The sequence below is a fragment of the Balaenoptera borealis genome (genome assembly GCF_965194805.1).
Source record: "Balaenoptera borealis genome assembly, chromosome: 12".
NCBI classification, from domain to species: domain Eukaryota; kingdom Metazoa; phylum Chordata; class Mammalia; order Artiodactyla; family Balaenopteridae; genus Balaenoptera; species Balaenoptera borealis.
The window spans coordinates 15,901,843-15,919,101 of NC_138869.1; the positions used below are offsets into that span (position 1 = coordinate 15,901,843).

Sequence of the window (17,259 nt, forward strand, 5' to 3'; positions counted from 1 at the left end):
TGCTGATGTTGCTGGTCTGGGACGACGCTTTGAGAGCCGCCACAGTAGGGATTTCTCTAACTGTATCCCTTGGTGAGGTGTCCTTCAACACGTTCATCTTCCATTTTCCTGTTAAGGGAAGCTTATTGAATTACCTACATTACAGCATAATCGTTTAAAACTCAGGGTCTGAAGGTATGTGTTAGAGACGCAGTGTGGCTGGGTTTAAGTCTCGTCTTTTGACATTTATTTGCCTTGTGACCTTGGGCAGATCACTTAATTGTTCTGTGCACTCAACATTCAGGGTCCTCGTGAGGATTAAATGAGATTTCAAAAAATAAAGTGCTCACCTAGTGTATTGCCTGGCACATAACAAATGCTCAATAAACTCGATTATAATTTTTTCAACCTAAAAATAATAATGGGGCGCACAGGCTGCGGAAGGCCAAGACTTTTTGGGTTTTGTTGTTTTCACGTCAGGAGAGCCAAGGAGGAAGGCTCTAAAGGAGAGGTACTTGGAGAGAGGTGGAAAGAGGGCAACTCTTAGGGACACTGAAGTCAGCCTAGGGCTTGGCCCCTTTAAGGAGGGCGGGGCCACGTGACCCAAAGGGTCACATGGCTCGTGGGACAAGATGGCTGCGCCCGCGCTAGGGCCGGCTCGAGGACGAGGCGCCGGGCTCGGTCTCGGTCTCTCTTTGCCTCTGCTCTTGCTGCTGGGCCGGGCGGCGGGGGGCGAAGAGGCCGGGGCCGAGGCGGGCGCGGCGTCCCTCGCGGGCTCGTGTGGTTGTGGCACTCCCCAGCGGCCCGGGGCCCATGGCAGCTCGGCGGCCGCGCACCGATACTCGCGGGAGGCGAACGCCCCGGGCTCGGTATCCGGAGAGCGGCCATTCCCGCCCACCAAGGTGCTCTCTTGGTTCCCTAACGACGGGTGGGGGTCGCCGGGTTCCTCGACAGGGTTGGGATGGGTAAGGCAAGGGGTTGGAGAAAGGCAAGTAAAGATTATAATCACATTGCCAAATCGCGTACTTGCAGATCCAGTTTGATGAGAAGTTCTTCCGCCCTCCGAAACGGCTGGGTCTTGGGGCTCTGCGTAATGCTGAGCATTAGGGAGTTTGGTTTGAGGACAGTTGTCTCTCCTTTTCTTACCTCTTATCTCCTGCTTCCTCGTTCTTGCACCCTGTCTTCTTGATGAGGTTCTCAGAATTTTAAGTCAGATAGATGTGGGTTTAAGTCCTGCGTTCCTCTCATTAATTGTGAAGGAATCAGGACACTGGGTGTCAGTGTCTCTAACCTTGTTGTTTACTTATCAGTAGTCTCTGACAGTAGACTCTGCTTCTTGAGGACAAGGACTTGTCTTATTTATTCTGCTATTCCTAGCACTTTAGTACGTGGGAAAGACTAAGTAAACAGTAGTTGTTTTATTACTATCGTTTATCTATACCTTGCACAGTGCCTGAATGTTTTATGTGCTAGGATATGTAAATAATAACATTAATAATAACTATTACTTAGTTCTTAATTAAAACAAAAAACAAAAAAATAATAACTGTTCCTTAGTTCTTACCATCTTCCAGGTATTTTGCATATTGGTATGGTTGTGAAAACGACTTAGATCTGTTGACTCCCAAAGAAGTTCTTCTTGAATACTAGTACACCCTTTCCAGCTTTTTCCGTCCCAGTTTTTTTTTTCCTGTGGGTTAATTCTGACCAATTTTCAGGACTTAGGTGAGAGGTAACATCCTCCTGCAGGCCTTACCTGACCTCTTTCCTTCCTTCCCCTTCAGTATTTCCATATGCTGCCGTAGTTGTATCTGTTTGCTCTGACATAACCATTACTGAAGATACTTGTCTGTTGGTGTCTCTCCCCAGCTAGGTTGTGAGAGGGAGGGGAGTCAGGACCATAATTTTGGACTTGGGTATAGAGTGTTAGGAGGTTGGTAGCTGGACTTCTCATTGTTTCTCCATCCTGTATAATTACTGGCCTTAAAAATTTTTCCTGTTGTTGCTCAGAGGATGCCCTGCATTATTAGTGTTTATCTTTTGTGTGGTGGGGAGCCTTGGTTACAGTTGTAGTGTGTGTTGGCCATACTTGATTTTAATTCCTCTATAACTTGAATGGTAATTGATAATCAATTTCTCCCTCCTCCTGCAGGGAAAGCCCTCTGTTTATCTGCTTTGTAACTAACAGGGGCGCTGTCTTATTTGCATGTACATTGGTCTGTGTCAAACTTTTGCCGAGAACCTTCTGGCCAGTACTGAACACTCCTCATTTTAAATACTCCAATGTCCTATTGATTCCAGAATGGGATGTACGTATCATTATAAGATACACATTTTTCATCCCTTTAGAGTGGTTTCACGTCCGGACTGAGTATTGTATAGGTCATCTTTGGCCATATCTTGCATTCATTTTATAAAAGGAAAAATATATAATTAATTAATTTATATTTTGTATATGTGCATTTATTTTATGTTTATCTTCCCTTGCACTCAGTTTCTATAATGTTTGGCAGCATCCCAAGTTATTAGTAAACTAGCAGTTGTTGAGAACACAGCTCACAAGCCTTCAAGGACTCTTAAACTTAATGCTTGAACCTGAAGTAGACTTCTTATCAAGACAAAGGACTTCATCGGAGGCTGTTCTTTGTCGCTCTGTTTTCCTTGGTTTCAGATGTTTTAGTTCATGTGCAGATGACTTTGGTCTAATTCTGACACTTAGTCATTTATTCTGAATTCAGGAAGTCCAATATTATGTGAGATACATGGTCGTAGTGATAACCCTTTATTTTCTTAATTTTCTTTCTTTCTTTTTTTAAATAAAAGGATTAATTTTTTGAGCAGTTTTAGGTTCACAACAAAATTGAGAGGAAGGTAAAGAGATTTCCCATATACCTCCTGCCCCAACACAGGCATAGCCTTGCCCATTATCAACATCCTCCACCACAGTGGTACATTTGTTACAATTGATAAACCTACACCGACTATCATAATCACTATCATAATCACCCAAAGTCTATACAGTGGACCCTTGAAAAACATGTGGGTTAGGGGCACTGGCCCCCTGCGCGGTCAAAAATCCTTGTATAACTTTACAGTTGGCCCTCCATACCTGTGGTTCTGCATTCCAGGATCTAACAAAGTGCAGGTCATGTAGTACTGAAGTATGTATCTATTGAAAAAATCTACGTATAAGTTGACCCTCGCAGTTCAAATCCGTGTTGTTCAGGAGTCAACTGTAATTTACATTAGGGTTCACTGTTGGTGTTGGACATTTTATAGGTTTGGACGAATGTACAGCGACATATGTCCATCACTATAGTATCATACAGAATATTTTTATTGCCCTAAGAATCTTCTGTGCTCTGCCTCTTCATCCCTCTCCCTGCTCCCCAGTGGCAACCACTGATCTTTTTACTGTCTCCGTAAGTTTTGCCTTTTCCAGAATGTCTTACATTTGGAATCATACAGTATGTAGGCTCTTCAGATTGGCTTCTTTCACTTAGTAATATTCATTTAAGTTTCCTCTGTGTCTTTTCATAGCTTGATAGTTCATTTATTTTTAGTGCTGAATAATAATTTATTGTCTGGATGTACCACAGTTTATCCATTCACCTACTGAAAGGCATCTTGCTTGTTTCTGAGTTTTGGCAATTATGAATAAAGCTGCTATAAAAATCTGGGTGTAGGTTTTTTGTGTGGACATAAAATTTTCAACACCTTTGGGTAAATACCAAGAAATGTGATTATTGGATCATATAGCAAGAGTATGCTTAGTTTTGTAAGAAATCACCAAACTGTCTTCCAAAGCGGCTGTACAGTTGTGCATTCCTACTAGCAACGCATGAGAATTCCTGTTGCTCCACACCCTTGTCAGCATTTGGTGTTGTCAGTGTTTCAGATTTTGGCCATTCTAAGGAATGTAATGGTATCTTGTTTTAATTTTGCATTTTTTGGTTGACATGCTGAGCATCTTTGCCACGTGTATATCTTCTTTGGAAGGTCCTTGGCCCATTTTTAATTGTATTGTTTGTTTTCTTATTGTTGAGTTTTAAGAGTTGTTTATTTTGGATAACAGTCCTTTATCAGATGTGTCATCAGCAACTATTTTCTCCCAGTCTGTTGCTTATCTTCTCAATCTCTTGACATTGTCTTTTGAAGAGTGGTCTCTGTCTAGATTCTTTTTTTTTTTTTTTTTTTTGCACGTGGATGTCCAGATGTACCAGCATTTGTTGAAGAGACTGCCTTAGCTTCATTGTATTGTCTTTGCTCCTTTGTCAAAGATCATTTGATTATATTTATGGAGGTCTATTTCTGGTCTCTCTCCGCTGTTCCATTAATCTGTTTGGGTGTTCTTTAACCAATACATGTCTTGGCTACTGTAGTTCTATAGTAAGTTGCATAGTGTCTTTCCTCCAACTTTGTTTTTCTCATCAATGTTGTGTTGGTTCTTCTGGGTCTTTTGCCTCTCCGTATAAACTTGAGTATCGTATGGTTGATATCGATCAAATAACTTGCTGGGATTTGGATTGAGGTTGTACTGAATCTATTTTTGTTTTCTGTTTATTTAGTTTAATTCAATAAATACTTATTTGGCACACATATAAGAGTCTGTCCTGTGTTCTGGGCTTAAAGAAAAGAAAGACCTATGCCCTACCCTCAAGGCATTGACTTGTTGGTAGACCTCTCTCTCTCTCTCTGTCTCTCTCTCTCTCTGTCTCTCTCTCTCTCTCTCACACACACACACACACACATAATCACAGTTATATGCAAGCATCATTTTTCTATAGTGACAGTCCTATAGTAGGAGTATGTACGAAGTACTTGGAGAGGAAGAAAGGATTCTTTTTTCCTGGACAAGTCAGGAACTGCTCAAAGAAAAGGCCACATTAGGCTAGGCCTTGGAGGAGACATTTTCAGGAATTGGGGATGGAAGGGCAGGTTGAAGGACATTGCAGGAAGGAGAATAGCATGGGTACAAACAAAGCATTGTACAAGTGCATGGTGTGTTCTGGGATATGTAAGTAGTTTAAGGTTTCTGGGGGTGACATTTTCACCCTTTTTAATGTAACACTTTTTAGGTGTGAGTCTTTTTTAAAAAATATTTTGATCAATTTAATGAACACTTGGCAAGTGCTATTTACAGAGAAGTAAATAGCACTGGGCTTTACCCTCAAGGAATTTAGGTTTCACTAGAAAGTTATGGCAGTAAGAATTGTCTGGGAAACAATATAGATATTTTCAAATTTTACTTAACTTCCCTCTGGTTAAAAAATATACAATGCTCATTGAGAAAACTATTCTAACAATGTTCTGTACAGCTTATTATTTTATAAAAAGGTATCAAAATGTTTTAATCTCCATGTATCTTTTAAAAGAGTTGTTTGAAAAGGCATTGAAGATCATGAGACAATAAAATTGTATGTGGTATCTCTGTATATGTGGGTAAAGTCCATCAATTTCAGGTCTGAGGATGGTTTGATCGGGTAATGCTTACCCAGGTGTCAAGGCACGATTGAATACCATCTCTTCTATGACCCCTTTCCTCCAGGAAGAAGTAGTGTTTCTATCCTCTAAATCCTCATAGCATTTTGTCAGTGTCTGATGGAAACTTGTATATTTTCTGTAAAGTAGTGTTACTTGTGTAATTGATATCTCTTTCTACCGGGGAAGCAACTTTTTAGGCCTCTTTTAATGTTTGTATCCTCCAAGCGCTTTACACATTTAGGCATTGTGTAACAATTTCTGGAATGATCTTTTACCTTTTTTTGTTGGATCCAATATTGAGAAACTGCCAGGGGAATTAAGGGTATGAGATACTTTTTAAAGAAACCCTTGGAAAGCAGTCTTTTTGCTGTATCTCATCCTCCCCAGGATCCTGTGAGATATTATGCCCCACTTTACAGATGTGACAACTGAGGCTGAATAGAATCATGAAATCCCAGGGCTTGAAGGAACTTTAATGCCATTTCATCCATGATTAGTATCAGTAGAGTGACAGGATGATATAGGTAGGTAAGCCCTGTGTAGATAGATAAGGCAGCAGTTTGTGGGCAGATCCAGGGAGATTGCTTCTCTTGTTATTCACCCAGCTTTCTCCAGAGCCTTTAGCTTTTTACTTACGTTTGAGGAGAGGAAGGAAGGAAAAAGGAGAAGTGCTACACAAAAGAGTTGCCTATAAACTTATTTCATTTTTGTGTGTAAAACAAAAGTCCCACAGAAGCAAGTGAAAGAAAAGATTCTTAAAACTAGCTTAGTAGGCTGATAAAGAAGTGTGGGTAGGGACATTTATGGGCTCTCATGGCTGGGAAGTTCAAGTGCAGATATGGCCCCAGAGACAGCTGGATGCAGGGCCTCAGGCAGCATCTCCAGATCCCTCTTTTTGGCTCTCTCTTGGCAGCTCCTCTTTCTTCTATGTTGGCTTCATTTTTAGGTAGTATTCCTTCTCCTAATGATCAAAGAGCTGGAAGAGAAAGAGAGTTTTTTTTCCCTCATAGCTCCAGCAAAAGTTCTGAGATTAACTTTGATTGGGTCGTGGGCCTATCCCTGATTACATCTCCGTGGTCAAAAGAATGTGGTAATTGGCTAGGCCTGAGTCATGGGGCCGGGGCGGGGTGTGTGTGTGTGGGGGGGAGTAGGGGGCGTGGGGCAGCATCATCCAGCTCCACCTGAGACATGTACTTAGTCGAAGAAGTGGTTTTCAAAGAGATGTCACTTGCCCTTACAAGAACAGGAGGGAGTGGGTGCCAGGTGGGCAAAAATCATAGATGTCCACTGCACCTGGCCAGAGTGTGTAGCCCAAATATGGTCCTAGTGATAAGAGAGTTGCTTTGACTTCACCTGTCCTTTTGGCTTGCTTGGCAGTGGCAGAAACTGATGTGGCAGAAGGGGTTTTAACTTACCTCCAAGGAGGAAGGGATTGTTTGAATCTGGACCTTCATGAAGACTTGATCAAAATGGTTCTTTGTATTTGGTTTAGGAGTGTGAGACCTGATGCTCTGGATTTCACTAGAACGACATTTTACATTTGTAGGACAGAGACTTCACTTCATTAGTGTAAATTGGGAATTATGATCCAGTCAGAGCCATGCAGGCTATTTTTATCTGTAGGCTCCAGAATGGAAACTTGGCTTATTCATTGCTGGCTATCTCTGATGGTTAATGAAAGAAAAAAAATTAGGCCAGGAGTCCACAGTGGAAGTTGTGATTGTATTAGCATTGTTGCTGCTCACCTTGAGGGAGAGTGGGATGAAAAACTGAGATAATTGTAAAACTTCATTGGGTACAATGGGCACAGTTTCCTGTAGGCCTTGTGTTTGCACCTTGGGATGAACAACCGTTCTCAGAAAAGGACCTACTTGTCTGCTGCTGGAAAGCTTTTTTTTTTTCTTTAAGTCCTTTAGGAAACATGAAACCTTTTATTAGATCATTTTAATAATCATGTTAAGTTTTCGTCTGCAGGCTTCTATTTTTCTGCTTCTTTGCAGAGCTGCTTAAAATTCTGACTTCTCATCTCGACTGAGGAATCTTGTGTCCCAGATGCTTGGAGAATAATGAGAATAATGTGTGAACCTAGTTCAGTCTTTGAGCAGAGTCTCTTAAACAAGTTTCACTGTGATGCAGACAAGCTATCCATGTCTGGGATGGTGTTATAAAAGACAGAGAATTTTTATAATTAGGAATAATTCAAATGATACATTTTTCATTGTATCCGTGATGTCTCTCTTTCAGTCAATGAAGTTTCTTCATCCATCCATCCCCCCTACTTCCTTCCTTCCTTCTTTCCTTCCTTCCATGAATTATGCACCATACTAGGAGCTGGGGATATAGAAGTGAAAACTTTATTTCTGGTCCCCAAGGAGGCTGGGATCTAGCGCAGGTAAAAACAAGCCATTAAAGTATGTACAGTGCGTGCCAGTTGTTTAGAGGGTGTTTATCAGAGGATCCCAAATGAGGGGGATATGCGCAGCCAGCAGAGGGAAATGCAGGCAGGAAAGGCCTTCTTCTGTAGGAGGTGATCCTTGAGCACTGATGTTATTCACATCACAAGAGATGAAGTGCAGGTGGAGTACAGGGTGAGAGAGATGGGGAGAGATTAGGCTCTGATGCTGAGATATTTTACCCTCAAAGGTGATGGGGATCCCTGAAGAATTTAAGTAGGAAAGTGGTATAATCAGATTGACACTTCATTGTTTGTTTTTTTGAATAGAGTACGTTACATGGTTTTAAAATTTTTAAAAAATTCTATAGAAGGGTGTATAGTGAAAAATTTTCCACTTACGTAATAACCTTCCCCTCGACAACCACTGCATGAGTTTCTTGAATATCTTCCCAGAGCCGTGTTCTGCAAATGTAAGCAAATCCAAAAAAATATGTGAATCTATGTTCTCCCGCCCAACTCCTTTTCACGCAAATGATAACACACCATGCTTTCTAGGGTGCACCTTGCTTTGTTCACTTTCCTCTTTATCGTGGTGAGAACTCTCCATATCAGTATATTAAAGTGTCTTTTGTTTCCTGTTGTTTTCCTTCTTTTCCTTTTCTTATGGCTGCCTAATTTTCCATTTTCTGGGTGGCCCACAATTTAGTTAATCATTCCAATATTGAAAAATATTTAGGTTGTTTCCAGTCTTTTTCTGTTCCAAGAAGAGCTTCAATAAATTGTGTGGGATACAGAGGACAGATGTTTTGGAAAGTTCAGCAGGGGCTTAAATACTTGTTGTATGAATGATTGAAAGGAAGGTTGATGGAGGAAGGAAGGTTGAGGAGAGGTTGATGGCTTAGAGAGGAAGGGATGAGACTGGAGGCAAGGAGACAATTGTGAGGCTACAACATTAATCGAGGAAAAGAAAGGGGAGAGGACAGAGGGATATATATTTAGGATACCCAGTAAAACTGGATGACCGCTGTAATGTTGGGATTTCCCCAGTGATGCTGAGGATGGACCTGTGTTTCTTAACTGAAAATTTTCGGTGTGATCCTCAGATCTTATGTTCAGTGCTAGGAAAACGTGAACAGAGCAGCCTCAGTTGCTGCCCTCTTGGTGTTTAGAGGTTATGTGAAACAGTAGATAGGAACAATTAGAGTTTTAATAAGGTATTAAATAAGGACAAGACATGGTCCTTTAGTAAACCTTTTAGATTTTCCATTTCAATGATTTAAGTCTTTTCCATTATCATTGGGAACCTAGATTCACTCAGTGGGTTTTAAAATATATTATATATGGGGACTTCCCTGGTGGTCCAGTGGTTAAGACTGCGCTTCCACTGCAGGGGGCGCGGGTTTCCCTGGTCGGGGAACTAAGATCCCACATGCCGCGTGGCCAAAAAAAAAAAAATATATATTGTATTTGGCATTTTTATATTTGCTTTTAAAAATAATTCAAAAGAAATACGGACATAATAAAGGACAAAAATGCACAAATATATAAAGAAGTGGAATATTCTCCCTGCCTTTGCACTGCAGCCATTAGCAGCTTGGTGACTGTTGCTCCAGACCTGTTTCCATGGCGTGTGCAGATGTGTATTATGTAGCGTTTTTCCTAAAGAAATTACTACCCTAAAGAATTTTCACTTCTTTTTGTGACTAATCATTCATTGGCATATGCCATGATTTTACTCATTTCACAGTGGCTTTTGTGGCGGAGGTTGGCTCGCTGTTGGGTGCTTACTGTGTGCTGGCACTCTACACTTGACCCAGGTTCACTCCGGCGGTGACGGCCTGACTTCCCGTGTTTCCCCTTTTGCTGCAGATGGTCCCCATCCCTGCCGGAGTATTTACAATGGGCACAGACGATCCTCAGATAAAGCAGGATGGGGAAGCACCTGCGAGGAGAGTTGCTCTTGATGCCTTTTACATGGATGCCTATGAAGTCAGTAATGCTGAATTTGAGAAGTTTGTGAACTCAACTGGCTATTTGACCGAGGTAATGGGCTTGGGATGGGGAGGAAGAACTTTATCAGTTGACCGCTTTTTCCTATGTGCCCAGTGCTGTGATAGGCACTTTATGTATATTTCATGTAATTTTTGTTCTCATAGCAACCCAGTGAGGCAGGTTATTTTTCAGGTGGCAAACTGGGGATTAGCAAAGTGATTGGCCCTGAGTCCCACAGCTGGTTAGCGGCGGAGCTGGGATTCAAGCCTGGCCAGTGTGACCCCAGGACCTGTCTTCTTAACCATTATGCTCTAGTGTGTCAGTGCTTTCATCTGCCAGAGAGCATCACTGTCCTCTCAGGCTTTTTGAGATGATAGCGTGTAAAGTAAGGCCACTTTTCCCTCTCAAAAAATTATAGTTTGGATGTTCCAGAAGCATTGCATAATTCATAAGTAATAGATGCAGAAGTGCAGCTTTTCATTTTTGTGGTTTTATTCCAGTGCCGGACGACTCATAAGCTTTCCTTTGGCAGTTCCAGGCTTTATCCTGTGGTCACTGAATCACAGAGCAAGGTTCTGGAAGTGGATGTTTGTCCTAAACGGGAATAGGAAGAGAGAGGCTTTCTAGTTTATGAAAGTTTCTGTGAGTGTCTAAAATATCCTTGTTATGTAGGTTTCCCATTTTTTTCTTACCAAAGGACTCTACCCTACCCTTGCCTTCAGTTTGTGGAGTCCCTGTCCTTGTTTTTGTTTTTTTCCAGGCCAGAACATCTTCCTTTCTTTAAAAAAAAATTTCAGAGTGAATGCTGAAAGCAAAACAACATCCGAATTTGGTTTTGCATTTCTTTGGAATTTCTTAAAATATACAAAGTGGTTGTCTTTTTGTACCTATTTGTAGTAAGAAGTTGCTGTTCTTTTTGTTTCACGAGGATACTCTCAGGTCAAGTTCCTTAGTAGTCTGATGAAGTTAGAAGTGGGCTTCTAAGGCAAGAAGCTTCCCTTAGACTAGGGTTCCCATCAAGGCTAGATAGAATAAGCAGAGTTTAGGGCATCTAGGAGCATGGATGGGGAAATATTCCATCTGGATTTCTATTACCCTCTAACTGAAGTTCAGCATTTCCTTCAGTTAGGAATAGACAACATACCACAGTAGTGGCAGCAGTGCCTATGACTTTATCACCAATAGAAATCACAGACATTTTGTATCCCATTATTGTTGTTGTTTGTATTCATCCTCACTTTAGAAATGATAATTATGAGACCTGCCACTAGATCTTATTTAATGTATTATTTATACATATTTATATTTAATGTGTAGATATATATATACACACATATATGTATATGTTACTATAGCACAAATTTTTTTACTAATATTTTGATATAACTAGTTTTCTTTGTAATTGTATTGATTTTATTTTATACACTTAAACATTTCATTCTGAGAAGGAGGTCCTTAAGCTTCACCGTACTGCCAAAGGAATCCAGGGCACAAAAAGGGTTAAAACCCCTGCTTTGGATAAAATATTTCATATGATTATGGCATTCACGTTTCTTTTCTTCCATTTCTCCAACTTCATTTTCTATCACATTTCCCTTGCTCACCATGTTCTAGCCCTGCTGTTCTTGTTTCTATTCTTTGCAGACTTGACACTCTTTCCCATCTTGGGGGTGCAGCCCATACTTTCCCCCTGCTTGGAATTTCCTGACCCCGTTGCCTGTCCCCTTTTTGCATGGCTGTCTCCTTCTCATTCTTGAGTCATCTCAGCTTAAATATCCCTCTCAGGGAGGCTTCCTCTGCCCACCCTATCAAAAGGAGGCTTCTCTCTACACTCTCTGCCTTAACAAGGTCAAGTAAAGTTGTAATTATATTCTTCCTTTCTTTGTTTGACTTGACTTCTGTTTGTGTCCCCATATGTGAGTGCTCTAAGGACAGAGACCATGCCTCTGTGATATTGACCTTGTAGCTCTGTCATTTAGCCCAAAGCCAGGCATCTGATAGGTGTTTGGTACATGTTGTTGAGTGAAGGAATGGTCTGGGTTCTCAGGCATGGGGATGCCACAGGGGAATAGAGAAATAAGAGCTGGGGTGGAGAACAGATGATGAGCTCTAATCAGGAAAAGGAGTTTGAGGTGCTCAGAAGGCTGGAAATACAGGGATCTAGTAGGCAGTTGATATCATGTGGTGAGGAGAGGAGAGGACTGGAGGTGGAGATATGCGCATCATTTGAAATGCCGGCGGTGGTTAAAATCATGGGATTTCAAGAGTTTGTCCAGCAGCAAGTCCGTGTATCTCATAGTGTGATCTCTTAGACCACATATATTAGAATCACCAGCTTATATGTTCACATGGGCAGGTTCCTTGGCCTCACCCCAGACCTACAGAATCAGAGCCTCTGGGCTTGGGGAGCAGTGCTGTGTAGCTATAACAAGCTGGCCAGGTGATCTCAACTGCACAAAGCCTGAGGGCCACTGGTGTGGAGTAAGAAGAGCAGAGAGCCAGGGCAGAGCACTGGGGAGCAACAGTGTCTTAGGGGCAAGAAGAAGAGCCCGTGTATTTCAGGAGATGAGAAGGAGGAGTCTGAAGTGGAGGAAGAAAACTAGAAGAGTAGAATCATGGAGACCAAGAGACTACATTGGGTGTTTCCAGAACTGGGGTCATATGCAACGAAGAAAACCGGGTAGATATGGACTTGAGACAGTAATGGTAAATAAAAATGATTAAAATAAAATTCCATCTGGTGCTTGAATTGGCCACTTGAGATGTATAAGCACAGTGGACACCTTAGTGGAGTGTGTCAGAATATCAACAAACAGTGCCATTTACTTCTTTTAGCTAGGTTCCAGGAGCAGAACAAAGGACAAATGTTGATTACATAATCTGACATGTAAAGAATCCTGTTATTTTCCAAAGTCATTTGTAATACTTGGGGAGATGTGTTTCCATCAACAGCAACAATCACAGTCTCAATAGCTAATCTCTTACAGTCTGCATTCTTATCAGCTAAATGAGCCTTAAATAAAAATGGTCTCTGTAAGTGACAGTAACCTGTTTTAACAGGAAGCCAGATGCTTTTAGGTCATTTCTGAATCCTTTGGGAGGTTATAAGACAAATTTAAGTTCATTTGGACAAGAAGAACCACTTTAGTAGCGTACAGAGAAAATGGCACATGTGAAATATGTTACTACAACCTTTTCTGGATTTTTATTTCCTTCCTTTCCTTTAGGCTGAGAAGTTTGGTGACTCCTTTGTCTTTGAAGGCATGTTGAGTGAGCAAGTGAAGTCTGATATCCAACAGGCAGTAAGTAATGTTTCAACAGGCTCTCGTATTTCTCTGTTGCTCACTGGAAAGGGCTTGGGTGAAAAATCCAAACTACCAGCCCCCCCCCGCCCCCCCAAAATGCCTCACCATTTTCCTGCTATAGATTTGCCCGTAGAACAGGCCTATGGAAACAGGGCACCTTATCTTGAGGAAAATGGCACGAACCTGGGACAGTACCTGAAGTGTTGGGTCTGACTTGAACTTCTGTCTTGTGCACCTGAGTATAAGTGGAGCTCAGCTGGGCTTTAGACACTTCTGGGTTTCTTTTGCTCATAGCTATTTCTAGAATGGAGGGTTCAGTGTGCATGTTTTTTACTTCTATTCTTAAAGTCTTGGTCTCATCAGGTTCTGGTATGGAGAGAGAGCTTCCTATTTAAACATTCCTGAATTCACTTGATCAGAGTAGTAGTTATGAAAGGGGCCCTTTGCTGTGGATGTACACAGGAAATTGAACCCAGGACCTGGTCCTTACCATCCAGGGTGTACCTTCTCTCGTAAAGGGGTCCAGGGAAATCATGGAGAATGGACTAGGTCTCCATAAGCCCCTGTGTGGTGAGTGGAACTTGGGATTTCTGTTCCAGACATTTTAGTAGGTTTGTTTATATTTGAGAATTTGTTTACTCACATGTCTCATGAGAAAGCAAAATTACAAGGAAAGGAGTGTGGGTAAGCTGGGAAGCTGAGGGTTCACAAAACAAGGATGGCTGAGGACACAGAAGAAGCAGGAGGTGGTAAGAGAGGAAAGGAAACGGGGTCAGCTGACCCAAGGGAGACTGATTAAGATACAGACATCGAAGACAGGAATTCAGCACTAATCTTCCTTTGTTTTACAAGTTCCCTTTCAACTCCTGCCTGAATCTCATCTTTATGTGTTGGGGTCACTATTCTCTCTTGTGAGCAGCAGTGCCAGAAAAATTAAACATTCCTGGCTCGGGTTTGCTTTCTCTTCAAACTCTTGGCAAAACTTGGGGGGGAAAAAGATGAGGTAAAAGCAGATGTGCTCTCCAGTCATTTATAGGAGAATCAGGCCACTTTTATGTATGTATTTTAGAAAAATGTTTTAAAAACATGACTGAATTCCATCTGAATTTCAGAGCTTTCTTTGCTTGCTACAAGTTTATATTATAAGTCTATTATATAATCTGATACCCCCCCCCCCCTTTTTTTTAAAGGGCTTTGAGGTCAGATTGGCTTAGTGTTGATGAGCCAGTAGCTCAGGATGTGGTGCCTTGTTTTATGATGGGGAGTTCAGCTGGGGGAGGGCCTTTGCACTTATTTTTGTAATTTGTGCTTTCCGAGACAAGGCCTCCTGTCACTTGAGAACCTCTGAGCACATTAGGCATAAAGGCAGAGGCAGATTATTACTAGGCTCTGACGGTGCCCTCTTAAGTCCATAGTGAAGTGTGTGTGCTGGTAACTAGGATGAGGATAAGCCGCTCTTACTGGGTTGTAGTGTTGGTCTCTCGCTTAAATGCTCATAATGGAAAAGCAAACCTTTTAAGCATGTTTAGAAAGGGTTGGAACAAGTGAAATGAATCTGTTGGTGATCTGAGAGAACTAAGTTTTTGTTTTTAGGTCTTGGCATACCCTAATGCACCAGACCTGTTTTTAACCCAGTGTTTCCAGAAGTGTAGGATAGGAGATGGTCCACGAGGTGACTTTAAGTGAAGCAGATGACTTAAGGTGGTACATGGCCAAACGTAAGATAATCCTGAATCACATTGTCTCAGGGCTTCTTCAAGACCTGATTAAGTTGAGAAGAAAGTCTCATTTGAGCGCTGACCTGTCACTAACACTCAGCGGCACTTGTTAATCTCCTTTTTAACACAGAAAATAGGCCTCAGAACCTTCCTCAGGCTTCAGTGGCTGGCTGGAATTTAATAATATGGTTTATGTTTGTGTACATTTTATTTATTTATTTACTTTAAAAATTTTTATTGGAGTATGGTTGCCTTACAATGTTGTGTTAGTTTCTGCTGTACAGCAAAGTGAATCAGCTATATGTATACATATATCCCCTCTTTTTTGGATTTCCTTCCTGTTTAGATCTCCACACAGCATTGAGTAGAGCTCCCTGTGCTATACAGTAGGTTATCATTAGTTACCTGTTTTATACATAGTAGTGTATATATGTCAATCCCAATCTCCCAATTCATCCCACCCTCCCTTTCCCCCCTTGGTGTCCATATGTTTGTTCCCTAAATCCGTGTCTCTATTTCTGCTTTGCAAATAGGTTCATCTGTAGGTACATTTTAAATGTGGTTATTTTATAAGATTGCTTACTTTCACATAGTTGTTTTAGATGTTTACTATCGTGTAATTATTTTAAATGTTTCATATAATTATTTAAAATAAATGTAATTATTTTAAATGTCATAAGTGTTCTGTTATGACAGGTAACACTAGTGATATAACTTTTCCTTATTAGAAAAAGCCTTTTTATTGTAAAAGAAAAGTCAAATACAGAACATCACGCAAAGCAAATGTGTAGCTTTACTGTGTTATTTTAAAACAAACATGATCGTAACCTTCCCTTAAGTCAAGAATTAGGATTTTGCTCCCTGCCCAGCGACCCCATCCACGAGCCACATCCTCATCACCACCCCCTCTGTCCCTGAAGTAACCACTGTCTTGATTTTTGAAGTAGATGCTTCCCTGCATTTCTTTATAGTAATATTGCCGGGTGTGCATCCCAAGACTACCAATGTTTATTCTTGTCTATTTAAAGGAAATGTGTGTCTTTTAAGACTCTTTTAATCTATGGATTTCCCTTCCATTACTCTGCTCCTCCCCAGCCCCTGGCCCTTGCCCCCCTTTTTTTCCCTAACAATTCATCTGTGGAAGAATCCAGGTTGTTTTAGCGGTAGGCTTTCCCACAGTCTGAATTTTGCTGCCTGCGCTGTCACAGTACAGCTCACCTGTCATCTCTGTCCTGCAAGTTGGTAGCTGGATCGCCAGGCCTGATCAGACTCATGTTTGGACCCTATGGCAAGACCTCAGATAGTGACGTGTTCTTTCACTACGAGGCACCTAATGTCTGCTTCTCCCTCTTTTTGTGATGTCACCTGCTGTTAGTGCTCAGTGCCTAGATCCATTAATTCACTGGGAGTGGGAAGAGTCTCATAATCTAATAGGTTTTTTTTCATTTATTAATTGAGATACTTTTGTAAAGAGATGGTTCCCTCATCTGCTATTTTCTTTTTTTTTTTAGTGACCAATTAGGTTTCTTTTTTAAAAAATTAAACATTTAAAGAATATTATAAATTACATGCAGTTGTAAGAAATAATACAGAGATCCTGTGCACCTTTCCCCCGGTTTCCTTCAGTGATAACATCTTGTATAATTATAGTACAGCTTTACAACCAGGAAATTGACAATTGACACAACCCACTTACCTTTGTCTGGTTTTAGCAGTTTTATACGTATTCATTTGTATGTGTGTATTTAGATGTATGCAATTTTATCACAAATGTAGATTTGTATAATCACCAGATTAATAAATTATCTTCATGAACCTATGGATTTAAAAATATTTTATGGGTTTTATTCACTTGGGATCATGATACCTTTTGAATGTCAAATTTTCCTATTTTGGGGTATTGAGTGCCTCTTTAAGTTCTTGTGAGTTCTTTTTTTCTTCTCTTTTTAAAACAGCTTTATCGAGGTATTTATTATCCCACAGAATTCACCATTTAAGTGCACAATTTATTCAACTTTTTCTGGTGTATTTATAGAGTCGTGCAGCCTTCACCACCATCCCCGTGCAGAACATATCCACCAGCCCAAAAGGAACCATGTGCCCATTTGCAGTCAGTCCCTCCTCATTCCCACCCCGAGCCTTAGGAAACTGTCCTGAGTCCTTTTGAAGTAACCCTAGTCGTCTTTCAGTGCTTCCTTGCTTTCTATAATGACCCCCTGGCCTGGAATCACCCATTTATTTAAGAAACACTAGCACCTTTTAGTAGAAAATAGTATTGCAGGACCCTGTCTAGGTTCTAGGTGTGCGCATTGCCTAAGGTTGGTCATTGTTTCTAGGCCTCTTCAGTGGGCAGAGCTATGATAAAATGCTCTATGAGTTCATAGCG

The 17,259-nt window shown here is 41.1% G+C and overlaps 1 protein-coding gene across 12 annotated transcripts in view; it reads left to right on the forward strand.

Annotated features, from left to right (window-relative positions):
- The first annotated feature begins 570 nt into the window (after positions 1–570).
- SUMF1 (sulfatase modifying factor 1) overlaps positions 571–17,259 on the forward strand; it is a 138,086-nt gene continuing 121,397 nt past the window's right edge. For 10 of the 12 annotated variants that reach the window (XM_082345391.1, XM_082345395.1, XM_082345396.1 and 7 more), the window contains exons 1-3: positions 572–881; positions 9,728–9,901; positions 13,078–13,152. In XM_082345391.1, the coding sequence (XP_082201517.1) occupies positions 612–881; positions 9,728–9,901; positions 13,078–13,152 (519 nt within the window). In that variant the 5' untranslated portion in view covers positions 572–611. Of the gene's footprint in view, positions 882–9,727; positions 9,902–13,077; positions 13,153–17,259 lie in introns of all 12 variants that reach the window. The other 2 variants (XM_082345388.1, XM_082345387.1) reach the window with 2 other exon arrangements.